This window comes from Myxocyprinus asiaticus, chromosome 38, assembly GCF_019703515.2.
Source record: "Myxocyprinus asiaticus isolate MX2 ecotype Aquarium Trade chromosome 38, UBuf_Myxa_2, whole genome shotgun sequence".
Classification (NCBI taxonomy): domain Eukaryota; kingdom Metazoa; phylum Chordata; class Actinopteri; order Cypriniformes; family Catostomidae; genus Myxocyprinus; species Myxocyprinus asiaticus.
In genome coordinates, this window is record NC_059381.1 from 25,550,736 (window position 1) to 25,578,617 (window position 27,882).

The window sequence follows — 27,882 nt, forward strand, 5'->3', positions numbered from 1 at the left end:
GGATTCGACCAGGGGTGGTAGTCAGTGTCAATACTCGCTGAGCTACCCAGGCCCCAAAAAGTGACTTTTGAAGGTCAAAAAAGCATATCAAGTCAGCATAAAAGTAACCCAAGGACTCCAGTGGTTAAATCAATATCTTCAGAAGTGATATGATAGTTGTGGGTGAGAAAAAGATCAGTTTACTGTATGTCCTTGTTTACTATAAATCTCCACTTTCACTTCCACATTCTTCTTCTTTGTTTTTGGCGATTTACATTCTTTGTGCATATTTCCACCTACTGGGCAGGGAGGAGAACTTAAAGTAAAGAAGACATAAATATTGATCAACCACACCTCATTTCACTTCTGAATATATGGATTTAACCACTGGAATCATATGGATTACTTTTATGATTCTTTTATATGCATTTTGGACCTTTAAAGTTCTGGCCACCATTCACTTGCATTGTATGGACCTACAGAGCTGAAATATTCTTCTAAATATCTTCATTTATGTTTAGCAGAAGAAAGAAAGTCATACACATCTGGGATGGAATGAGGGTGAGTAAATTATGAGAGATTTTCATTTTTGGGTTATCTATCCCTTTAATACAAATGCTATTTCTTGCACTGCATCTAGCTTTTTTAAATGCAAGAACATGTTCGGTCTGAATCGCCCCTTGCAGTACATTCAAATACATTTATCACTCCTTACATTCCCTGATAACTGAACCCGTGACCATGGTGTTGCTTGCGCCATCCTCCACCAGTTGAGCTACCTACAGGACCACAGCATTTATCTTACAACCCCTAGCACACAATCAAATGTAGACATACACACATTCCTCTGGTCACAGGGGAGGACGAAACCGTGAATCTGAGGCCTCTCCATTGAAGATGTCAGCCCGCAATCCTCTTGACCTCATTTTCACATCTCTTAACCACCATCTTAACAGCACCGCCACACCACACACAGTCACTTTGCCCATCAATCTTAAAACAAAGAGTCAGGAAAACCCTGTAATCTCTCAGTTACTGTCTTATTCACCTAAGCACCATGAGTTATTCCAGCATTGTTCTGTTAGCTCGTCTTACAGGCCGGAATTTGAGCACTTGCTCCAAGGCATGGAAAGATCAGTCTTCATTACCACTCCAGATGAAAGGCAGTAGTCTCCTACTTACTTGTCTAATGTTTACACAGTCAGTGTTTGGGATCGGGATCGACAACTGTATTAACTAACAGGTGTGACTCTTGAATTATCTTGTTCACACAACAGTTTACAGGGTCGGCTTACAGAGTGAAATGACATGAAAATCAAAGGATCAAGAAGGCAGTTGTAACTCTGATTAATAAATGAACTGAGTGTGCACAGATCCGTATTTCATTCTAAAACAAAACTGACAAATGTATTCTGCTGCTAATTTAAAAGTAGCTCTGCTGTAAAGGCGGCCCAGCACAAATGGAGATATTTGCAGCGCCGGAGGAAGCTGAACACTCCTTCTCAACGCAAGGACAAGCCAACAGCTATTAGTCAGTGGAATAACCGGAATGTTGTTGTTTCAGGGATGGGAAAAACGTTAAATGAAAAACATATGCAGTCCACACATATTCTACAACCATACACACACACACACATAGCCACATGCATAAACTTATATGATCTCTGATAGCTAGCCGGAGGCATTATGGCACATTTGGGATGCTGCGGTGTGATGTGTGGGCTGTAATGTAAGGGTGAGGAAGGTATAGAGAATGGAAGGTCATCTCCAATTGTATTAAGGATTACGAGACATTTCACTTTCAGTTATGTTGAAAGGTGCACAGTAATTTTTTCCTATTTCAAAAAGTTTTACAACTAACAAGAAGAAAAATACCTTTGAAAAATATGTTTAAAATTATGCCCACTCACATGAGATGAAGACTCCAGTCAGTAGCCTAATAAAAGCTATTTTATTATTTCAGTATCTGGGCTGCCTCATAGTGGCCGCCAGTGGCGGATTTAGACAAGGGCAGTTGCCTAGGGCAGCACAGACAAGTGGGTGCCCTGAACTCCACCAGCCATCTCATCTACAATCACAAATTCTGTCATAATTTACTCACTCTCATCTTGTTCCAAATTACCATCTTCCCTGGAAAAGAATGTTAGGGGTCGTTCAGACAAGGGCGGTCGATTTAATATGTCAATTTTGTGGGATTTTTTATATAAAAATATTGCATTAACAAAAATGTATGCAGTTAATCATGTCTCCTGACGCGAACGTAAATTCAGTAATAAATAACAGATTTTCCTACAATACGAGCTACAAGTAGGTGGAGAGACCTTCCAATGTTCAATACATGTGAGACGGTTGTAGAGGCGATGTTGGACCTTTTCAAGCTTGAAGTACATCTGTTGCAACACACTCACATGGCGAAATCATGACTTTTCTAAATATGGCTAATTCGTATGATATCGTGCAACTGCACTCGTTTGAATTCCTACGACTTTCACTACAGCCAATGACGTCGCTGGACATCATTTCCATCTACTACGCGACAGTTACTTGCTTCTGTCACACACAACAGCTTCCTATCATGTTTACACACTCTACTGACTGGTTAAGTTTTTAATAAGGGGTTTGGGTAAGGGCATAATATTAATAAGTATGTCCTTAACGCCTCATGCACGGAACTCACGCTTCCGCATTACACATCCGGGAATTTGCACTTGATGAAGTCGTACGAGTTTGTGTGAACAACATTGTGCGAGACCATACGAAATAGCCAACTCGTAAATTATGTATGAATTTTCATGCAGCGCAGCCACAGAATGAGAACTTCTCACTGAGGAAGCACAACAGGTGGGCGAAACACAACAGAATACAGGAATCTTGAGATTTTTAAAGTTTCCACTACTTTTAACTTGACACAGCATCCTAAAAATGAAGCGTTTATGATGCTGAATACCAGTGAGATGCTCCAAACGCGTCCATCTGAGCATGTACATAAGCGACAATTAAGTGTGCTTACACACTAGGGAAAGCTCAGCCGGAGCGTTGGACGCATGGGACTGTGAAAGGTCTGTTTGGAAGGCATGCTCAACAGAGGTGGTCACGGATGGCTATTTAAAATATATCTTTTTGTACCAGTAAACATTGAATCTCTTCTCAAGGCTCTCTCTCCACAATTACTATCTTTTTAGCCTGACAGAGAAAGATAATAGATGAAAAGGAATGAATACACCGCATGTTTGAGCTTGTCTGCCAAGTTTTTCAATTTCACAGCGCAGCTAGTCCCGCCTCTCTGAGATTCTCATTAGTCAATGGATACCTACACTAGAGTGCATTGCAATAAAAGTTTAAAGGTTCTCAATAAGGTTCTCTAATTAATCGGCATGTCATGTAATTAATTTGATTAAAAAATGTAATCGATTGTCAGCCCTAGTTCAGACCAAACGCGTTCTGGCGCTAAAAAAGCTTGATGCATTACAACTAATGGAACAGAACTTGGAGGTCTCGAGACGTGTTTTTCAAATTTCAAGTTCTTCTTGCATGAGATGCTGAAAAAACAGTGGAACTTTGCGCAACAGTCAATAATGTCCGTCTGGTGCTTGTTTATTTAGAAAAACAATTGAAAAACAGCACAAACAGCACTTTCATTGCATTGTGAAAAGATGCAATGAAAGTGAATGGTGACAGATGCTAACATTGTGTCTAACATCTTTTGTGTTCCACGTAAGGAAGTAAGCAACATTTCATTCAGCTTTCCTTTTTGGGTGAACTTTAATCATTAGCATTTAATAATAACTGATTTCAAATGACAAACGGTCCACAGAAGAGGAAACCTCTAGCTTTATGTGTATTATCCTCTTAGGTTAGTGGAAAAAAAATGCAAGAAGCCATGTTAGAAGACAAAGCAGAAACGACTGAAAATTCAGGGTTGTAAAGGATAGCCCTTTTCTCAGCTTACCGTAACAGGAAGTCCTTTTATGATTCTGTAAGTGATCTTTCAGTTGTGAATGAGAGGTCTTTAGAATGAGTGCTGCTATAGCTTAGGTGCACTTTTGAGGTCATATAAATATCAGACATCAATCTGATAAATCACATGTTCACCACTGTCCTCACAATGAGAGCTTCATTAAATTATTAGAGCATCCCTAAATTAGAACAGTTGGTTGACCAGCATTTTGTTACTGGTGAACAGCATGACTATGCTGGTCCACCAACTAGACTAGCACCAAACCAGCACTAACCAGCCTGAGTCAGCATGGAAATTCCTGCTACACTAGGCTGGTCTTTTCAGCAGGGTAAGTTATGGTCAAATTCGCTCTACACATGGCAATTCACAAAAATAGATCTATAATGAAACTGAACCATCTAAACTATGATGAAATTGTGTAAACAGAGCAGAGGAGGGTTTTTTTTTCTTTTTCCAGCAGGTCTGATTATGAAACTCAATTTTGCAGGCCATTTGTTAAGGAAAAAACTTCTCACTGTTCTTTCTGTGTCTCTCCTCCCATCACTTTTACAGTAATTCTGAAGTTTGCATGTTCCACGTTTGCCAAGTAGAGCTTAAACTCTCATCAGGCTTGCCACGTAGACACTGACTGCATGAGTCCAGCATGCCTCTGCTAGAATTCACTGAGAGCCGCAGCTTCTCAACATTCTTATACGCACACACGCACTCCAAATGATGTCACTAAAGACCTGCTCGCATGTTGTCCTGTTATTTTTTTGTATTGGGCATATCTGTTCTACCACAGTGCAATGTGAATTGTGAAGCATATTGTTTTCTGCTAACCAGACACACACGTCTGGCATTTGATTAATATAGCTTTAAAGGAATAGTTCCCACAAAAATGGAAATGATGTCACTATTTATTCACTCTCATGTTGTTCAAAACCTATATGCTGCTATTTTTTCCAAGAATCTTCTTGCAGCTCTTTTTTAATGCAATGACAGTTTATAGTGACCATCTGCTACAATAAATCTACCGTAAAAAGTAACACAAAAGTAGGTTTGTGTGAGGAATAGACCGAAATTGTATTTTTTTCCATCAGCTGTAGCTGTCAAATCTCATTTTTTATTCTGCATATTCGAACTGGTGTGCTTTATATATGACACATGTTAGAACAAATGACATTTGGTGTCAATGACATCAAATTTAGTGCAAGCAAGCAGAGCGCTTTTGCTGATGGGAAGTTTATCAGTGAATAATGACTTAAAATGTCACTGTCCCACAAGTCCCACAATAATAAAAAACAACATATGGGTTTGAACTGACAGTTAATTTTCATTTTTGGGTGAACATGGGTTGCTGTCTTCAAACTAAATATTTAAACTGACTATATTCACATTTAAAATTTATATTAAATTCCTTTTGAAAGTATTAAGTATTTTGTCAAAGAAACAGGATGTAATGATCCCAAAGTATTACTAAAAATCTATTAAATTACCAGAGAGGGTTCTGTCATATGGTACTGCAGTTAAGCAATTCATGTAGCCCTCCAAAACAACCATCCTGAGAAGAAAAATGAAAACGCAAAGGGACTGTGTCACATGTCGAGCCGCCCCACATCTCCTGGCTGAACTCAACCGCTCAAACTCAAAGTGACATGTGAATCCTTTTTAGAGAAGTTTATGACTTCATCCAGTCACTCTGGTGCACACATCCTCACACATCTCACACACCGGATGCTGAGAGAGACAAAGAAAGAGAGAGAGGGAGAGACAGAGAGAGGTAGGGGAGGGGAGTATGGAACTAAGTACAGCCTGGGAAGTGACTCATCCCTGGAGATATGTGCTCACTTGATCCACGTATCTTGGTTCTGACCCATTCAGAAAGTTAAATGAATGTCAAACTTACCTGCTATGTTAAGGTTATTATCGTTAATGAAAATTATTAAGAAGAGAAAAAAAAACTCAGTTAATTAAAATAAACCCGAAAACAGGAGTTCGCAACAGAACAAAAACTAAACTGAAATGTGCACAAAAATATTACGAATATACACGATAAACAAAATTAGAGAAAATAACTTTGACTGCTGACAATGACAGTTTTTATATTTTCAATCAATATCCCAAGTCTGACCTTAGACTATACAGCACAACAGTCTGGTTTTAGAAATAAAAATTTATTTTCTTCCAAAGAAGAATACATTTTTTTCATAAGGAAATTTATTTTTGCCGATAAAGTATAAACCTTTAAAGACAGACCTAACATGGGCCTGGGTAGCTCAGTGGTAAAGATGCTGGCTACCACAACTGGAGTTCGCTAGTTCGCTAGCTTGAATCCCAGGGCGTGCTGAGTGACTCCAGCCAGGTCTCTTAAGCAACCAATTTGGCCTGGGTGCTAGGGAGGGTGGAGTCACATGGGGTAACCTCCTCGTGGTCGCTATAATGTGGTTCATTCTCAGTGGAGTGCGTGGTGAGTTGAGCGTGGTTGCCGCGGTGGATGGCGTGAAGCTGTCCGTGGCAACGCGCTCAACAAGCCACATGATAAGATGAGCGGGTTGACGGTCTCAGACACGGAGGCAACTGGGATTCATCCTCTGCCACCTGGACTGAGGCAAAATCACTATGCGACCATGAGGACTTAAAAGCACATTGAGAATTGGGCATTCCAAATTGGGAGAAAAAAAAAAAAAAAAACTTAGTTCGGAGGTTGCTAATCAATGGTATATGCTTCTGTTGAAGTCGTCATTCTGTGTTATTTTAATCATGTTTAAATAGAGGATTTCCTGGTAAAGAACTACACAACCCATGATTCTGAGGAAAAAAGATCCACCAATCAGAGAATTGTGGCAAACAAATGCTGCGTTCCATTCAAATTCGGATGTAGGACATTCCTATTTGATATCTCCGATCTCTGACCGGATGCTTGAAAGATGACGTATAAGGAAACAAAACTGCAACATTCCAGTTAGCTTACCAGGTGTTCAAGATCAACAGAGAAGTTCCCTAGCAACTGAACTGCAGAGGAAAAACAATGCTGTGTAATCATTGCATTTGTTCTACAGCTGTACAATTATCAAAAGAGAGTATCATTTATCATATTTTACACACCTGTTTTTGGAAACATACATCTTGTATTGTAGGAACTTTGATTCATTTTTTTTTATTACTATTATCATCACACACATAACAAAAAACTTAACTGAATAGAGAAAACAGACAGATAAACGTGTTTTAGAGAGAGACATAAAGAGAAAGAAATAGAGAAAGGGGATATTAAAAAAAGGCAAAAACATAGAGAGAGAATCGAGAAGAGAAGAATCTTTGATTCAGTAATGCATTTTATTTGCTTAAAAGTGAATGATTATAACTTTGTACATCTCCCTGGGTGCTGCCATGTTCGCGTGACATCACATACCCACGTTCCATTGCACTTTTACTAGTAGGAAGTTGGATATTCTGACTTTCGAGTTGAATGGATCGCAGCAAAACCACAGCTAGTGAGCTCTGCAGCGGCCGCACAATTCCATGACGCACTGTGAATTAAGCAATCGAGTCTCCCTAAAGTCTTAAATTACTTATACTGTATATCTGTGTATATCTCAATATTTTGCATACATTTAAATATGTTGTTTATATACTTTAAATTAATAGTTTTCTATTTTTCCATAGTTTTTACATTTTTATACATATACAGTCTAGTACATTTGTCTTTTTGTCTAATTTTCAGATATTTTTTTGCTTCAAATCAAAGTTTGTGATGTTGTGATTCACTTCAGAGCTAGTTGGTTTGGTTCATGGCTTAGAACTCTTTTATGAAGGAATTTATGAAATCCATATACAAAAATATGAATGGGAAAAATACTTCCAGAACCAAGATGGTTAAAAAAGTGGGCGGGGACAACTGGGCTCTACCGCCATGTGTCTCAGTGGTCATACTATCCGCCCTAATTAGTGTGTGAGATGAAAATTAGTGTGTCTCAAATGAAAGTTAAAGAGTGTGCCAAAATTGCACAGATGGTCTACTGTTTCCGAACGATTTTCAAAGTGTGGATCCGTGCATTACTTTTCAGCTAATATTGCCCACAACCCCTTGCTCAACATAAGGTTTGCTTCAGAAGTACATTTGTGAATGTGCAAAAACCGCAATAATGGCAGTGAGACCGCTGGTGCTTCATCAGTTCTCACATGTTTAAACAATTTAAATGTCACAAATGTTTAATGGTTGAATGCTGTTAAAAGAAAAAATACTTTTTTCTTGCCCTTCTGTAGTTTCAGAACTCAAAACTTACTTCTCACTGCAAAAAAATGCATTTGTTGAAACCAAGCTGCCAAAACTGTTCTCTACTTCCTCCACATTGTGATGTCACACTGTCATAGACATTTTCATCTGACCGCCTCCACAACAACACATCAACACCTTCTTTACCTTATCATTTCTGTAGCCCACCCAGTAGCAGCAGTGAGATGGCAAGAAGAGAGAGCAGGTCAGTCAAAAGTCAGAACAGTGGGCGTGTACTGTTCAGTCTTAAAGGAGAAACAGCACCAAAACTGAGCATTTCTGGGAGAGGGTCAGAATGAGGGTGGAAAATGATCATGTTCTACAAATATATGGAGTTGTAAACAAAGGTTGGGGAGGAGCCTACTAATCTGAATCTATAAATCAATTATGCAAAAACATATATAAGCAGAGCTCACCTCTCTCCCAGCGCGCATCGCTTCCGGCAACCCTCCAACTCCCCAACTCCCCCTACTCTCATCATCCATTAGGGATCTAAGATCGGGCCTGCTCTCTCGTTCAAGCCCTCCGTCTCCTTGGACAGCAAGCCAAACACGTCTACCATTATCATAATATTTACCTCTTCCTAGGATCAGGCAAGGAGGTGAACTCATGATATTACTGTTTTTTTGTGTAAAAAAAAAAACAACTTTACTAATATTATAAATGAACCTATTTCATGAGCGTAACTATGGGACCAAGGGGTCTGTGGTTTCAAGACAAATGTTTATGACAAGATAGTAGGCAATGTCTCAATATTTGCATACTCTTTTGGTATACATTAAAAAGAACACACTTTTCCATCACAACAAGAGTACATACTTTTAACGTGCAGTATACGTAGGCGAATCGTGATGCAGTCTTGGTTTATTTTGTAAAAAAGAACCACTCAATTAGAGAAGAAGCAGCCGGTCTGATTGACATGTAAAACAACCAAACACAGTACGCATGTGTAGTCCAGGGGCAGATGGAATTTTTTTTTGCTGCTGTGTTATAAGGGATAAAAGTACTGAATACGCTAATATTGAAATTAAAATAAAAACCAAACTAAAATGATACATTTCCAAAGATAGAAATGAAATAAAAACTATTTATGAATAATTGAACTAAAACAAAACTGAAAGCGTACTTTGCCCCAAGCTCATGGTCATATGCTCCGACATTATTTCAATCAAGAATGTCAAATGTCTCTGCTCTTACTCATCATAACCCTTCAAACTATAAGGCAGGCCATGGATAGCTATTGGCTTCAGAAGACATTGAAGCTATTGTATGGTTTTAAACTAGTTGAAAATGGACCAGATACAGACTAAGCAGTATTTGCAAAGACTGCACACTTTGGCTAAGAGGGTACATTTAACATTCTTTAAAATGTAATGTGCTTCACACATCATTTTTTACACCCTCGCAAAACAATTTATCTCACAGAGAGCAACTCAATATAGCAGCTCACTCAGTAAACCTACAGTGGGCACCAAAAGTCTGAGACCACACTGAAATCTGGGATTCATAGAATACTTAAAACAAAGTTTTAGGATTTTGAAACAAGTAAAACAAAGAAAAGACAATATGTAAAATTAACAAGAAGCATTTAAGAATCTGAACTACAGGTGCATCTCAATAAATTAGAATGTCATGGAAAAGTTCATTTATTTCAGTAATTCAACTCAAATTGTGAAACTCGTGTATTAAATAAATTCAATGCACACAGACTGAAGTAGTTTAAGTCTTTGGTTCTTTTAATTGTGATGATTTTGGCTCACATTTAACAAAAACCCACCAATTCACTATCTCAAAAAATTAGAATATGGTGACATGCCAATCAGCTAATCAACTCAAAACACCTGCAAAGGTTTCCTGAGCCTTCAAAATGGTCTCTCAGTTTGGTTCACTAGGCTACACAATCATGGGGAAGACTGCTGAAAACCCACCAATTCACTATCTCAAAAAATTAGAATACATCATAAGACCAATAAAAAAAACATTTTTAAGTGAATTGTTGGCCTTCTGGAAAGTATGTTCATTTACTGTATATGTACTCAATACTTGGTAGGGGCTCCTTTTGCTTTAATTACTGCCTCAATTCAGCGTGGCATGGAGGTGATCAGTTTGTGGCACTGCTGAGGTGGTATGGAAGCCCAGGTTTCTTTGACAGTGGCCTTCAGCTCATCTGCATTTTTTGGTCTCTTGTTTCTCATTTTCCTCTTGACAATACCCCATAGATTCTCTATGGGGTTCAGGTCTGGTGAGTTTGCTGGCCAGTCAAGCACACCAACACCATGGTCATTTAACCAACTTTTGGTGCTTTTGGCAGTGTGGGCAGGTGCCAAATCCTGCTGGAAAATGAAATCGGCATATTTAAAAAGCTGGTCAGCAGAAGGAAGCATGAAGTGCTCCACAATTTCTTGGTAAATGGGTGCAGTGACTTTGGTTTTCAAAAAACACAATGGACCAACACCAGCAGATGACATTGCACCCCAAATCATCACAGACTGTGGAAACTTAACACTGGACTTCAAGCAACTTGGGCTATGAGCTTCTCCACCCTTCCTCCAGACTCTAGGACCTTGGTTTCCAAATGAAATACAAAACTTGCTCTCATCTGAAAAGAGGAATTTGGAACACTGGGCAACAGTCCAGTTCTTCTCCTTAGCCCAGGTAAGACGCCTCTGACGTTGTCTGTGGTTCAGGAGCGGCTTAACAAGAGGAATACGACAACTGTAGCCAAATTCCTTGACACGTCTGTGTGTGGTGGCTCTTGATGCCTTGACCCCAGCCTCAGTCCATTCCTTGTGAAGTTCACCCAAATTCTTGAATTGATTTTGCTTGACAATCATAAGGCTGCGGTTCTCTCGGTTGGTTGTGCATCTTTTTCCTTCCACACTTTTTCCTTCCACTCAACTTTCTGTTAACATGCTTGGATACAGCACTCTGTGAACAGCCAGCTTCTTTGGCAATGAATGTTTGTGGCTTACCCTCCTTGTGAAGGGTGTCAATGATTGTCTTCTGGACAACTGTCAGATCAGCAGTCTTCCCCATGATTGTGTAGCCTAGTGAACCAAACTGAGAGACCATTTTGAAGGCTCAGGAAACCTTTGCAGGTGTTTTGAGTTGATTAGCTGATTGGCATGTCACCATATTCTAATTTTTTGAGATAGTGAATTGGTGGGTTTTTGTTAAATGTGAGCCAAAATCATCACAATTAAAAGAACCAAAGACTTAAACTACTTCAGTCTGTGTTCATTGAATTTATTTAATACACGAGTTTCACAATTTGAGTTGAATTACTGAAATAAATGAACTTTCCACGACATTCTAATTTATTGAGATGCACCTGTATTTAATTGATCAAATTTGTGACACTGACCATGTTAAGTACTTTGAACAAAAGGTTACATTTCTTTGCTTCCGCTGAAATGAAGCCCTTTGGAACGTTCTCAAAGCACGCAGGGATAACATGGATCACCAGGTTTTGCACAAACTTGTGGAGTCCATGCCAGCTCAAGTGTTGTCATCAACAAAAGGGGGACATATTAAATACTAAAAAAAATCTAAAATTCATGTGAATGTTTTAACATTTCACTCAAATCGTTATACCAATCTGTAGTGGAAATGTTTGTATTTAATTAGAAAAATGCAAAATAGAAGCATTTTCACTAGTGGTCTCAAGACTGTTGGATGTTCCACTATATTTTCAGCTAATAACTGTCAAGAAAGTAGATGAGACTCAACAGCAGGAAACTTAACCAATCCGTTTCCTCAGCATCACTCGCTGTTCATCAGCATGCATGTGCAGGACTCACTGCAGAGCTCCATGACCAGTGTTGTGTTATAAAGAGGCAGGGTGAACGGATCTGACCTCTTGGCTGAAAGTCAGCAGGCTGATTGACGGGTGGCCTCTTGATGTCTGAGGAGCGGTAGACAATGTGATGTCGCCCAGGCCCTCCTTCCTCCTCTCCTGTCATATCGCCTCCTCTCTCCAGTGGTTCGATAAAAAACTCCTCTTGACCTGCACGGATCATCCCCGCCTGACAGAATGCAGGGCAGGTAGAGGGAATAATAGAGAGAAAGAGAGGGAGATAGAGATTAGCAAAGATAGCCAGTAATGGGAGAGAATATGTACATTTACAGTACAGTAGGTTCCACTGGTGAAGATGCTCCTATTTTACATTTTTCTAATTTAATACAGTTTATTTCATTAAAAAAATTTGCAGCATAACAATTTGAGTGAAAAGTAAAATTTCTGATTATTGTTTTAATGTAAATAAATAAATGTAAACTTGTAGTTTCAACAGAATTTTTACTTTTTGTTGGACAGGAAAAACTAGATTAATACCACATGAACACGTGTTTTTCGATCATTGAAAATTGTCAAAATTTAACATTTTAAGCATTGAACCATACTGAAAGACCCATATCTCTGGGAGTTAACCATATAGGCCTTAAAGGTGCACTCAGTAATTTTTTTCCCCATTAAAAATTTTTACTCCTAAAGAAATTAATTGTATATACATATAATAAACATATGTATATAATCATGAAATCTCACATGAGATGAAAACTCCAGTCATATCAGCAACCTTATAAAAGCTTTTTTTATTCTACATGGAGAGAGTCCCTTCATGGGTGCTGCCATGTTAGATCACACGACCAGCCGTATACAACTCGCCTTGTTATTGGACACTTTCACTAGTGGATTAAATGAATCAGACTGAGTGTAAATAGTGAATTTCTACAAAGGCAGCAAGTTATCCATATCACTCCAGTGGTTAAATCCATTTCTTCTGAAGCAATGTGACAGGTGTGCGTGAAAAACAGATCAATATTTAAGTCCTTTTATAATATCAATCTTCACTTTCACTTTTACATTCTTTCACATTCTGAAAGTGAAAGTGGATATTTATAGTAAAAAGGACTTAAATGTTTATCTGTTTCTCACCCAAAGTGCTTGAATTGCTTTGGACATACACTACCGGTAAAAAGTTTTGAAACACTTACCCATTCTTTTTTCACATTTTAGAATAATAGTAAAGTCATCAAAACTATGGAATAACATAAATGGAACTATGGGAATTATGTTGTAACTAAACAAAATCCAAAATAAATCAAAACTGTGTTATATTTTAGCATCTTCAAAGTAGTCACCCTTTGCCTAGAATTTGCAGACATGTACTCTTGACATTTTCTCAACCAACTTCTTGAGGTATCACCCTGGGATGCTTTTTAAACAGTATTGAAGGAGTTCCTATCTATGTTGGGCACTTACTGGCTGCTTTTCTTTATTATTTGGTCCAAATCATCAATTTCAAAAACTTTTGTTTTATTTTTTATTAAATTTTAGTTTTATAATGAAATAAATTAATATGGTGGCACAATTATATTTTTGACTACAAAACTAATTTCAAACATTTAAGCATACGCCTTCAGATCAAAAGATTTTTAAGATCACGAGGAACATTTCAGTCAAGTGTCTCAAAACTTTTGACCGGTAGTGTATATTATAACACTTGAGTCGTATGGATTAATTTAATGCTGCCTTTATGTGATTTTTGCACTGTATTGGCCTACAGAGCTGGAATATTCTTTGAAAAATCTTGTTTGTGTTCAGCAGAAGAAAGTTATACACATTTGGGATGGCATGAAAGTGAGTAAATGATTAAAAAAATATATTTTTAAGTGAACTATCCCTTTAACTGAAAAATATTGCATTTGAATGATGCTGCATCCAGGCCTCTAGATGTCAGTGTAAGCCCAAGATGATAAGAACAAAAACTTACTGAATCCACCTTTAAAAATAAACATACAAAAAGGAAAGTTTATTGTTGAATCAGAATCATAATAGGATATTAAAGGGATAGTTCACCCAAAAATGAAAATTGTCTGATAATTTACTCACCCTCATGCCATCTGAGATGTGTATGACTTTCTTTCTTCTGCAAAACACCTTTGAAGATTTGAGCCTGATATGCCATCGTGATGGCGTCAATGACCCAGTGGGCGATCCTCTGTTTGGAGACAGCGCTTCTTTCCACTGTCCACCAAAGCAGACAAAGAGCTGCTCGGAGCTTCTAAAGCTCTGCTTGTGATCCAAATAGATGCGTAAAGCTCACACCGGACACAGCAATGCCAAGGCTGGGTCTGCCTCCTCCTGGGGCAGCGCTTGCAGGTTCACCACCTGATCCCTAAAAGGGGTCGTGGGAATCTTGGGCACATAGCCCGTTCGGGTTCTCAGGATCACGTAAGAGTAACCCGGACCGAACTCCAGGCACGATTCGCTGACAGAGAACGTTTGCAGTTCCCCTACCCTTTTGATGGAAGTGAGCGCAGTCAGGAAGGTAGTCTTGAAAGAGAGTGCCTTAAGCTCAGCTGACTCCAAGGGCTCAAAGGGAGCTCCCTGTAGACCCTGAAGGACTACAGAGAGGTCCCACGGGGTAACGAGGCACGGTCTAGAGGGGTTCAACTGCCTAGCGCCTCTCAGGAACCTGATGATCAAGTCGTGCTTCCCCAAGTACTTGCCATCTACTGCATCGTGATGAGCCGAAATAGCGGCTACATACACCTTCAAGGTGGAGGGGGACAGCCACCCCTCCAACCTCTCCTGCAGGAAGGAAAGCACCGATCTGACTGCACATCTCTGGGGGTCTTCGCGTCGGGAAGAACACCACTTAGCGAACAGACGCCACTTCAAGGCATACAGGCGCCTCGTAGAGGGAGCCCTAGCCTGAGAGATCATGTCTACCACCGCGGGTGGTAGGCCACTTAAGTCCTCCGCATCCCGTCCAAGGGCCAGACGTGGAGATTCCAGAGGTCTAGTCGCGGGTGCCAGATGGTGCCCCGTCCCTGAGAAAGAAGGTCCTTCCTCAGGGGAATTCGCCGGGGGGGGGTGGGGGGGTGGTTACCGTAGGCCTTAGCCGTCAGAGACGACGTAAACCTACAGGCCTTGGACGGGAGCTTTGGGCACCCACGCCAGGTGGCAGCGCTCTGCGGACACAAATGCTCTGTGAGCGCTTTTTCCACCTGGGGGATCACCGAATACCCCCTGGCCGCTCCACCATTGAGGGTAGCGAGAGCGGGGGAGCTGAAAGATCGGGACCTGGCAGTAAAAGGTGCCTCCCACGACCTTGTCAGCTCCTCATGCACTTCAGGGAAGAAAGGAACGGGGGTGGGGCGCGGCTGTGAGCGGCGCCCTGAGCCCAGGAACCAATCGTCGAGCCATGAGGGTTCAGGGGAGAGTGGAAGGTTCCACTCTAGCCCAACGCTCGCGGCTGCCCGGGAAAGCATGTCCGTCATTTCCGCGTTGGCCTGAGACTGGGCGACCGTTCCCGAAGGAGGAAGCCCAGCCGAAGCCTCAGCGTCAGACCGGACGAGCCCGCTCTCCGATGCTGCGCTCAATAACTCATCATCTTCTGGGGTGCCAGACGAGATGTCGAACCTGCCCTGAGACGAGCCGGCGATCTCATCTGAGCACGCGATCGGGCCAAGCGAGAGTGCTGGGGAATGGGAGGTCCGTAGGGGGATACCCGGCGGAGGTGGTCCCATTGAGGTCCCCAAATCGCCCCCAGTGCTAACCAGCACGGCCTCATACCCGTAGGCAGAAGGACTGAGGCGGGGAGCCGCTGGGGTGGCTTGCTTTCTTACGAATGCAAGCCACGACAGCAACATTGCCATGGTCATGTTCTTGCAATGAGGACATGATCCATCCACGAACGATGTCTCCGTGTGGGCAGCGCCCAGACACGTAAGACAGCGATCGTGGCCATCGGAAGCGGAGAGATAGCGACCGCAACCAGGAATAACACACAAACAGAAAGTCATCTTTAAAAAGACGTTCTGTGTGTGTCGCTCTTTTATGAATAGAAAATATACTCTTTTCAGAATATACTCTTTTTTTTTTGCTCTGCCGAAGTGCCCATGGGTGTTCTCTGCACTGCACAGGCACAGAGGGGGAGAAGCTGCTGAAATGCGCCAACAAATCCAGCAGTCTTTAGCGAGGTGAGTTTTTTTTTCTTCTAGAGGAATTGTATTCGGTGCACTGAATGCAACCACTCGGCTCCGAAGAGAAAATCTGAATGAGTGGATGCATACCAGCTCCTTTTATACCCGTATGTCCGGGGGAGTGGCATGCAAATTCCACTCTCCAATTCTCATTGGCCTTTTTTCAAAAGATCAGAGGTGTTTCGGGCTCCCAAGAGTGACCCCTAGTGTCACTACATCGACACAACATCGAGTGAGTGACAGATAGGGATCTATTTATTTCCAGGTCTAAATTAGATTTTTATTCACAGATTTTCAATGTGGACTCTGGAACACCACTGTATTTTAAAGACAGGTACAGCACAAAGCTTGCACATCAAGTCCATTAAGTGAATCAGCTATAAGGGCTATTTCTGTAAGCCTGCTATATCATGTTTTCATCAGCTTTGGAAAAAACCCTCAGGCAACCTGATCTCCGAATCGATCCATCCTCTTTCTGTCTCTAATTCATGTGTTCAGGCCACAGCCATCCCTAAAACTGAGTGGCATTGCCTGTCACAATCAAAAACAAACTCATTCTTGTATTTCCGAACAATCTACCAGTTTCTTATGGACCAAACTTGTTTAGGCTACTTAAAGTTGACAATTAGAATAGTCCGTGAGGGGAAAGTGGGAAATTCAAACCGTGAGCCAAAATCAATACGAATCTCTCTGCCAGAGTGAACAAACTCACTGACAGATATACTTGACAGCTCATGTTCAGTTCGTGCTGTGTCTAGTTGAGATTCGTTCTGTTTGAGTGACAGGTTGCATCCACTGCCAGGGGCATTGTGCACATAACAAGACAGAGAGAGAGAGAGAGGGAGAAAGAGAGAGAGAGAGAGAAAGAAAGAGAGAGAGATTCTACAGGGCTTTAGACACACAGGGCTAATCGATTTAAGAGCAAGGACGGGACACATAGCAGTCCCTATGACTTAATGGCTTTTCCCTGCAAGAAAGAGGGGTCTTTTCCCTTTGCTTCCATAGCAAATTAGACAGCCCCAACAAGAGTGCAAATTGATGGCAAGGTTAGACCCCTTCTCTGATGTGCTGGAATGTCAAATGTGAACTTCAAGTGCGGCCGTTAAAGTAACGTCGGAGCTCCCTCAGTCATCACAAAATGTAAGCCCAGCAGACCGCAGAGGCCGGGCCAGGACGCTGACCTAGTCATTTAGATCGGTCTCCCAGGAAATATTACACAGAGAGCCGTCATGTCCACCTCCTTCACTCCCTCGTGTGTCCCCTGAGAGTTCATTACAGAGGAAATGTCTGCGCGCTGCACAAATCGACACCACTGCATAAAGGGCTGCCATTGCACGTAGTCACGGCTACCCGGATTGAAAGCAAAGCAGAGCCACATACTTTAGTTCTCCTCAAAATCCATTCAAAACAGGTCTGTGTTGTCTCTGAAGCAGCCTGAAACATCATTGTCACCAGATAGCTTAAAGAATGTTTCTTTCTTAATGACCTGAATAGGTCTACCAGACATCCGACAACTGGGAAAAAGTGAGCGATGAGAAAGATTAAGGGATAGTTCACCCTAAAAATGTAAATTCTGACATCATTTACTCACATTTTATCCCAACACATATGACTTTCTTCAGTGGAACACAAAAGGACATATTAGAGGAGATGCAGAATGCTAGGGACTGACAGACCATTTCTCACCTCAATTCCAACTGTTTTTATGTTTGTTTGTTTTTTAGTCAGAATGGCAACTTTATGTAAGCAAAAAGGCATGAGAGGCCATACTATATTGTGAATATAGTCACGGCTGAAGCATCTATTCTTCAACTTTTCAGTTGTTTCTATCACTGAGGCAGACCTGTTTTTAGAGTTTTTGCTTGAATGCCCCATCTTGCGAGCGGGGCTTTGTATTCTGTTGCTCTCGTGCACTCTCATGAATGTGCGCAGGAGATTAATGGTCGGTCAAGAGTTTCACTAAATAATAAGTTCAATTTCGGTTTGTTTCTCACCAAAACTTCTCGCATGCCTTCAGAACAAGACATGAGTCGCATACATTGATTAACTAGACTTCTGAATTATACTTTTGTGTCCTTTTGAAGCTCGAAGAGGTGGTCACCTCATAAACTTGTATTGTATGACATCACTGAACATAACATTGTTTCATAATTTCTCACTTTGTGTTAAGAAATAGAAAGTCATATGGGGTTATAACAACACAGTGGTAAGTAAACAATAACTGAATTTTCACTTTTGGGTGAACTATCCCTTAAAGGTGCAGTATGTAAGATTCGGAAACCCTTGTTATTAATGACACCTGTGGCCGTTAAGTGAACTGCAGCCTGTTGCTCGTGATCGCACACACACAATGTATAGGGACGCGAGCGAGCATGACTCCATAGGGAAGTGAGACTGAACGTGATTCACCGGCATCATGATCACAGATGAGGTAGCATAATTAAAATTACACAGTTATGATTGTTTTACTAGACACTTTGAGACTGTATATTATATTTGACTCTCCAGTGCTGGAACAGGGCTAAAACAAAGTGTGGATATAGGTCTGGTTATGCGAGACTGTAGTTTGAAGTAATCACTTTTCTTTGCATGATACATTGACTGCATTTATAAGATAGCCTATGTCGGCGTTAGCTAGCTAGCCAGCTTTATCAATAGCTGTTAGCTAAATTTGGTGGATGATGACAGTTGCTGTTTATAAAATAGACTGTACATTACAAATATGTTGACACAATTCAGTATTGATGTGATTCCATCACAACTGTCATTTTGATATATCGATGCGCTATTGTTTTATAATAATAGAATGTATATATTTTCTGTATAACCAAGTTACGTTACACTAATAAATGTGTCTTTTTGCATTATCTTGAACATTGTCTAGCATTCATTTCATGTGTTACTGTAGTTTACCTTGCTGAATAATTACAAATGAACATTATGTCAGTTACTGTGAATCAGCATACCTGAATTTTAGTATAAAGAGAAGATCATTGAAATTATTTGAAAGTTACGAAGCAAGGTAGCTTGCAATTTGTCAGCGTTAGCAAGTGTGAAATTACACAGATCAATCCTTATGGCACTATATTTCACATGCTTTGCAATTATGTAAGCTTACCTGTCCAATAAGAAGAATGCCAATTCAGGGTCGGTTTTGACCCCAAAACCAAACGAATATCCCTCCAGGAATCAAATGTCAAATGTAGAGTGAAGTGTTCACTCTAGTTTTCACGTTCCCGCTTAGCCAGACGGGATTCAGTAAATTTATTATTTATTTATTTATTTATTTTTTTTTTTTGGCTTACTCGGAGATGTGTAGGAGTCGGTGTTGTGCTGGGAGCCAGACGTTTGCTGGATTTCATCTCTAAGATAACGTTACCTAGTGTTGCAGTTTGTTGTCGCTGTTGAATAGCGAAAGAGAAGCACTGAGGCAAGGCTCACGGGAGCGCGCATAAACGTCACATCCTTTGGATTTTCCCGGCAAAAGCGACCCGCTCCCTTCGCATGAAAATCAGTCTACAGGCTTTAATAGGCTACCTAGAAAGTCCGGGAAGGGCTCATTTTTTAAGTTGCGTTACAAGCCGTTCACACATTGGCAAAAAAAAATTTTTTTACATACTGCACCTTTAAGTTAAAAATTTCTTACTAGTAACAATTGGAATAGACACTAGTCTCTAATAAATTAGTACTTGTGACACTGGAATAGATACTAGTCACTACTGGAATACATACTAGTCAGAAGTGAATAGTTGATATCTGAACCACAGATTCCCATAGAATTCAATGAAAACAATTCAGCAATTTGCTACCAGTAACAATGGAATAGTTATTGGTCATTAATGGAATAATGATTTGTCGCAAAGAATAAATACTAGTAACATTTAAAAAGATACTTATCCCTATTTGAATACTTAGTAGTAACTAAAAATAAAAATAGATAGGCTACTAGAAAGATATGGAATAAAGCTCTTGACATAATTCATTGGCACTTTGGCACCAGTTCTTGGCCAGAATACTATAAAATGTGCGCTAGACTTTATGCTGATACTCAAAAAGTCTGGCTTGTTGGACTAAGTTGAGTTTTTTCTTTTAACCGTTTCGCAAGTTCATGGTCAATTTTTCATGTCATGTGGTATGACACTATTTTACATATAAACATTATGGTGTGATATTTGATTTTTTTTATTCGGCCACAGCAATTTCTGTTTCTCTTTAATTCATTTCCCAGACTGCCCTCTGAGAGCATAAAACATCATTTTTAAAGTTTCCTTTTTAAATTAGTAACAATTATTGTAGTCTGCTCTTTATGTTGAGCAAGATATACATTTCAGCGCAGATTTTAATTTAAATTGATAAATAAATCTGAGCAGACTTCAAATGTGTTCATGTTACAAGAACATTCAACTTCTGCACTTTTGAAACAATAGTATAACTCTGATTCCTGTCCTGAGCCAATACACAAAACATTGTTTCCAATGGAATGTTAATGTAAAACAGAAAATTAATTATGCCTGTGTCACTAGCTACTTGGATAAACCAGTCAACACAGGCTTTACTGGATAATCGAACAAGTCTGTTTCAACTGACAAATTTTTTCCATTTGGAGTCCTTTGATACATCTCCAGATCCAGTAATCTGAATTGGAACCTATCATTAAAATCAGAGCCAATCTTTCCTCATGGAAAAACCATGGCTAATGCCTATCTTTTGGCCCTCTCAAGCAGAGCATTAACATTTTTAGGCTCTAATGGTCATGAATGAACAATCCAGGGTTTCCGTTAGCCGATAAATACAGGTTTTTGACCGTTAAAATGTCCCAATGTTTGATAAATAAAACATTTTTTGGGCACAATGTGTTCGGTGAAAATATTAACACGAAGCATCAGTAACACTTTAGTTGATGCCACAAGTACAGTATACAGGGCGACCGCCAACCCAATGATAATAGCACACCACTACTCCAGGCTTATGCACATCAGAAGCTGTAGAGAAACGCTGCACACATTTGACTTCACTTCGGCAGCAAAACACTTCTGTGCTATGTACTGTAAAATCGGAGGAAAACTGTCATAAAAATAAAGAGAAAGAAATTAGCCAAGGTGAGAAATTATATGATATAACCTAATGATTTTTGTTATTTATATATATTTCTTGTGAACGAAAAGATATGCAGCAAATTGAAGTTTAGCTTTTTTCTTTGCCCTGTGTTTTTGCTTTGAATGTTTTTTTTAATTAGAAGCTAATTCTATGTATGCTGTTTTTTCATGACATGCCTTTTTTATTTTAACATGTTCCTTGAGGTTCACTTTTAATATCAGTAAAGGTTTTTGCCTAACAAGCAGTCATATATTTGAGAATTTTCAACCCTCATTCAGACCCTCTGTCCAAAATGCTCAGTTATTTTGTGCTGCTTCTCCTTTAAGACTTGACAGTAAACGCCCACTGTTATGATTGGCTCTCTACTCTTGACTGACCTACTCTCTCCTTGCCATCTCACTGCTCACCGCTACTGGGGGGGTTATGGAAGTGATAAGGTAAATTAGCCATTGATGTGTTGTTGTGGAGGCGGTCAGATGCAAATGTCTACCACAGAGTGAAATCACAATGTGGAGGAAGCAGAGAACGAGTCGTTTTGGCAACTTGGTTTAAACAAATGCTTTTTTTTTCAGAGAGGAGGAAGTTTTGAGTTCTGAAACTTACAGTAAGTTTTTATAGTACAATGACCTCATATTTCAAAAGATCAAGGAAAATTTGATTCTTCATATCATGCCTTTAAATGAAAAAGCAGCTATAATGAAAAAACGTTTATTGTTCATTTGACTTGATTGTGCCATTATTATATAGCATATTATGCATAGTTCATTGCGTTACAGTGCAAAATTAACACTGAAACGAGTTGACCAGATTTTTTCCAATTTGTCTGGTAAATGTTATAATTCCCGGACACGTTGGCCAGCACCAAAATTTCTTAGCGGAAACTCTGGAACAATCTATAGTTACATTTTCTGGTTTGTTGCAGTCTATCCACAAGAAAAAATAAAAATGAGACATTTTGGACAGAAACACAGAACAACACCTCCAATAGAACAAGCCAGGCCAGCTGCACCATCTTTGTATGAGCCAACTTGTACGATTTCTTATGATTTTGCCATCTCTTACTATTATTACAACTTGCATGAGCCTGGGATGGACTGACAACTGTACTCTGATGCTGTGTGAACAGCTTACGTCTGTGGCTCTTCACAATGCTGGTATTTATTTCACAATTTCTGATTTCTTGTGACCACTACATACTGGCTCAAGTTTTCATGGCTCCATGTGGACATTCAGCTCCAACATAACTTCTCTTATTTTCACATTTTAAAGGAGAACCTAAATGCTTTAGAAAGGAAGTTTTCAATGTTTCGCCTCCTAGAAATTACCACTTCAAAGAGGAAAAACAGATATTTTTAATTTACACCCAATCTACACCAGGGAGAAAATACAATCAGTATCAATTTCAAAGCTTCTCTTTGAATTTATGTTTCACACTGGAACACAAAAACCTGCACCATCAAGACATAAGACAAAGTCTCTTGCCTATTAGCTGGCTGATTCAATTCAAGTTAGAACAGAGATGGAGCCAAGACAAAGTGCTTGTGTGTAAGACAGAGACACACACAGAGGGAAAGACAAACAGAGAGAGAGAAAGATGAAGGATTAGTCTGAGCTCAGCCCTTGATACTGAGAGGAAGTGCAGTGCGGCCCTTCTCCAGCACTGGGGCACTGTTTATAAAGTGTAAAAAAGAGAAGTGCCTAACAGCTGATAAAAGAAAAGTGTGTGTGTAATTTTATTTAAACACTAGTGATGACATACAGATTACACTTATCATACCAACTTGCCCCATAAGACACTAGGATATTTCCTGAGTGTGAACCATGACAAATGTGAAAGAAGATATTAAAATGCTCCTCTGAAACCCAAAAACAACAAAATCGTTGATACTCATTTTACATGGAAAGAGATTAGCTTATCATAACAGAGATAATTTACAGAGACAATATAAAAGGCACAGTAGCAAAGGGTCAAGTCCAATGTGATAGTTTAAAACTAAATGCCGACTCTTTTTGGTGCAAGAAACGTTTACTAATATTGTAAGTGGACTCATGGCACTTTAATGTCACTTTAGAACAATACTTTTTTAATTTAATTAATTACATAAGGCACAATGGATGATTAATTCAACAAAATAATTGCAATTAATTACATAAACTGTATCAAATCTACTGAGAAATGCCCAAAAATATAGATAATTCAATATATAAAAATCTAAATACTTATAAGTATAATTCACATTATTCAAAGACTTTATTTTATTGTGGCAGATGAGTAAAGCATTGATTAGACCAGTGTTTCACAACCTTTTTGCTGTAAGTACCCCTACAGCACCATTAGTTAGGCTTAAGTACCCCTTCATCAAAACAAAACCAAAGATGTGTGCCAAAGGCTAAATATTTTTTAACGTTATCATTAACATTATTATATCCCTGATGTACAAAATGAAAAGATGAAGCTGCCAGTATGATGTTTATTCATCTACAAATACAAAACAGGACCAAATGAGCTGTGAAATTCACAATTACAACAGACTATTAATTATAGAGGGTACCTTCTAACTTGGTACATTCTGAAATATTAATTAAAAAAATAATTTGGTTATGGTTATTTTTGTATTCAGTATTATATATATTGTACTATATATTTGTACTGTTAACAAGTATTTACATTGATACTGTATGTAGAGCAAGTGTTAAACTGGTACTGTCTCTTTAAGAAAACTGGCAGTTCAGTGTTTTGTTTTGGTTGAGTGCCTATTAACGTGAGTGAAGTTGCATGGATTCTTTATTATAATTCAATGTTTATTTTACTTTTTTTTATTTTTTTTATCAACAACTGACTGTAAAGAACAGAAAGGTTATTAAAGGAATAGTTCACCCAAAAATTAAAATTCTCTCATAATTTACTCATCCTCATGCCATTCCAGATGTGTATGACTTTTTCTCTTCTGCTGAACACAAAAGAAGGTTTTTAGGAGAATACTTGAACTCTGTAGGTCCATACAATGCAAGTGAATGGTGGCTAGGACTTTGCAAGTCCAAAAAGCACATAAAGGCAGCATAAAAGTAATCCACATGACTCCAGAGGTTAAATCCATGTCTTCAGAACTGATATGATAGGTGTGGGTGGGAAACAGATCAACATTTAAGACCCTTTTTTACTATAAATTCTCCTGCCTACCCAGTAGGTGGCGATATGCACAAATAATGTGAATCGCAAAAAAACTAAAGAAGAATAATGTGAAAGTGAAAGTGGAGACATATAGTAAAAAAGGACTACTGTTGCTCACCCCAAATCTATCACATCTCTTCTATGGATTTAATCACTGGAGTCATATGGATTACTTTTCCGCTGCCTTTATCTGATTTTTGGACCTTCAAGTTCTGGCCACCATTTACTTGCATGGGACCACAGAGCTCAAATATTCTTCTAAAAATCTTTGTGTTCTGCAGAATAAAGAAAGTCAAATTTCAATATTTGGATGAACTATTCCTTTAAGAGTTTCATTTTGCTTGGCCATAGTGCGAAAGAAAAAATTGATCTGGCCCCACAAAACCATGATTTAAAGACCAAACAGCAGCATCTCTGCCAACTGGTTGTGTCCACAGCGGACTGAACGAACCCACAAGTGGTAAGAGGTAATCCTACTATGGCTAGCTCCCATCTGTCTTTCATCAAATCAGTTAGAATGACTACTTCTGAGTGAATGTTACATCACCTAATTAATAGTTATGAGCCAAGCTGATAAAGTTTAGAATGCCTGCCCCCCCACACACTTTTCAGATTGTTCCAATGCCCTTGAATATTGTACAGAAGACCAGCTGCATATGATTCTTGGCCCTCTGGCTTCCAGATGAGAGCCATTTTTCCACAGTTCCTGATGGTCTGTTATTCAGTAATAGCCTAGGGAAGGAAGAGGGGTAGCTAAGGTTTCATTCAAGCTCAGATCTGGATGCTCTCCAAACGAGACCTGGTTCAGGAAAACAGCATTATAACCTTGTTTTTAAACAAGCTTTGCTTCACTGCAAGAGGATCTGCTTTTCTAAAGCAGTGACTCATGTTTTCATTCATACAGATCATTTGCAGTGTTTTCATAATATTTGTTTCAAGCAACGCCAAGCCTGAGGATTTGAGTGTATTGATCCATGACTTCATTTACTGAAGATTTAAGATCAGACTTATGAAGTACTGAGCTTTCTCAGGTGTGTGTTTGTTGGGACATCAGTGCCGATTGTTCTTCCCTGTGATCTACCTTAAATCTGTTTACTCTATCATCTATATCAAATATTGCAATCTACTGTAAAAAATAAATAAAATAAAATACAAATAAACTAAGCCAAATAAATGACAGACACACAGTGCTTTGTGCAATATTTTCATAACATTACATCCTAAAATTGCATTTACTGAGCTCATATACTTTTTAAATATATTAAAGGCACCATATCATTATAAACAACATTTTCCTTTCTCTTTTGAAACAAGACTTTAATGTGCTATATACACATTTGCTAATATTCACAATGCAAGGTTCTCATTTTGAATGTCAGTTTGAGCCATGCCAGTTTGTGTTACCAATGTGGCAGATTGTGCTGGTCCAGTGATTCAAGACAGATTACACAAGCATTACTGAATCCTGATTTAAGACAGGCCTTGATCCCGAGAAACATGAGCATGCATGAACTGACACATAGTGGAGTGGAACAGCCACCAGAAGAGCCATCCCTCAGAGACAGGCACAGCTTTACATGTTCCATCTGATCATTTATCTCCTGAGCTCGGCAAAGAGAACCACATTCTTTGAGCCAAAGCTGCTGCTCTTCCATAGCCTGTCCAATGGCTGGCCTGTATTTCATACAGACATTCTCTTCACTAAACAACTGACAGGGAATATTGGCAGCTCTTAGAGAGGAGGAAGCGCTCTGGACTGCTTCTTAGATTTTTTGAGGTTTTTGGAGGTAACCATGTCATTAAAGTATGGCAGATGAAGGAAAAATATGAAAAGAGAGCCAGATATCCTCAATTATGGCAAAGAGTTTTAGAGGGAATGTTGATGCGATAAAGCATTGATGGCGGGTGCTAAACACCGGAAAGTATTTAATATACATGTGCACACAAGCACTGTATTTAATCACAGGTCAGACCTCACACACACACACACTGTTTTCTGTCAGAGGTCTGGACAAATCTCAGTGGTCGAGTCTCGGAAATCATTCCTTTTAGAATCATTTTGCTCAAGTGCAAACAAGAGCATAAGGAAGTCCAGTCAAATTCTAGGCTACAACTTATAACCTATTTAAAGTTACTAGTTAACTCAAAAATAAAGATTCTGTCATTATTTATGTACCCTAATTCCGTGAGTTTATTTCTTCCGTCTAACACAACAGGAAAATGGTACATGTTGCACTTTTCCATACAATTAGTCCACATGGAAACTCAGGCTTTCAAGCTTCAAAAAGGATGCAAAATCACCATAAAAGTGGTCCACACATCTTGTGAGCTTTATTCCAGGTCATAAAATTACATTTAAGTCATTTTTCACTGATAATCCTTCACTTATGTAAGCTGTTAATATGTAAGCTGGCAGTTGTCTTGGACTTATACTGACACCTAGTGGTGTGGATGCAGCATCAAGTAAAAGCTATTGTTGTTCAAACAGGATAGATCAGCCTCCGAGGGAGACTTGTGTCTCAGCAGAACAAAAATGGTCATTTCCCAATCAGTGGGCATTTTCAAACCGGGATGAGCATTGTTCAACCACTTTACACGATTTGCCTAATACATTAAGATTCTCTACTTTCATTGGATATTTTAGAAACCACCATCCTGGTTCGGAGATGCCCGCTGATTACTACATTGAGATATCCTACTTTCATTGGATAGTTGAAAACTGCCCATCTTGGTTTGAAAACGCCCATTATTGTTCTGCAGAGACTTAAACTTCCTCCAAAAGTCACTTAGAATGGAGAACAATCATGATGCCCATGCTGTTCGATTGCTTCATACAGAATAAACGTTTTTTTTTAGCTCCACACCTTTCAACTGTCCAAAGCTCTCAGAGTGGATGGTAAAGTCTTCTAAGGGAATAGGGCATAGGGATGGTCACTTCTGAATGGAACACACCCTTAGGTTAACGATGCCATTGTATAAATGTGCTATTCACTGTCAGTCATGATTGATTTATTATGTGAGTCAGGTGTCTGATAATAGGTGGGCTACGGAGATAAAACAAAGTAATATTCAGCTGGTCATGTAATCTCAACATGGCAGCCCCCATGAGGCTACCCACTCCATGTAAAATACAATGGAGTATTTTACAAGCTTTTATTAGGCCACTGATATGTCTGAAGTTTTCATCTCAAGTGAGTGTAGATGATTTAAAAACAAGTGCTCCTCTACTGCGATCAGATCATTCAGTTGGTGATAACCGAATCAGATTCATGAATTAATCATTCAGATCTAGTTCATGAACCGGATCAACTGAATCATTAAAACAGATCTGATTCCAAAGAGCGTTTCAGTCATGAATAAGACATTGTACTTCTCTCATGAACTCTCATAAATGTGCCAAGAAGATTTACAGTGAATAATGACTTA

The 27,882-nt window shown here is 39.4% G+C and overlaps 1 protein-coding gene across 3 annotated transcripts in view; it reads right to left on the bottom strand.

The window, feature by feature from the left end:
- Positions 1–27,882, bottom strand: part of LOC127429398 (A disintegrin and metalloproteinase with thrombospondin motifs 2-like) — an 89,282-nt gene that overhangs the window by 42,547 nt on the left and 18,853 nt on the right. For all 3 annotated transcript variants that reach the window (XR_007895273.1, XR_007895274.1, XM_051678410.1), the window contains exon 3: positions 12,052–12,220. Coding sequence is in view for 1 of the 3 variants with exons in the window: in XM_051678410.1 (XP_051534370.1) it covers positions 12,052–12,220 (169 nt within the window). In the remaining 2 variants the exon portion in view is untranslated. The remainder of the gene's footprint in view (positions 1–12,051; positions 12,221–27,882) is intronic.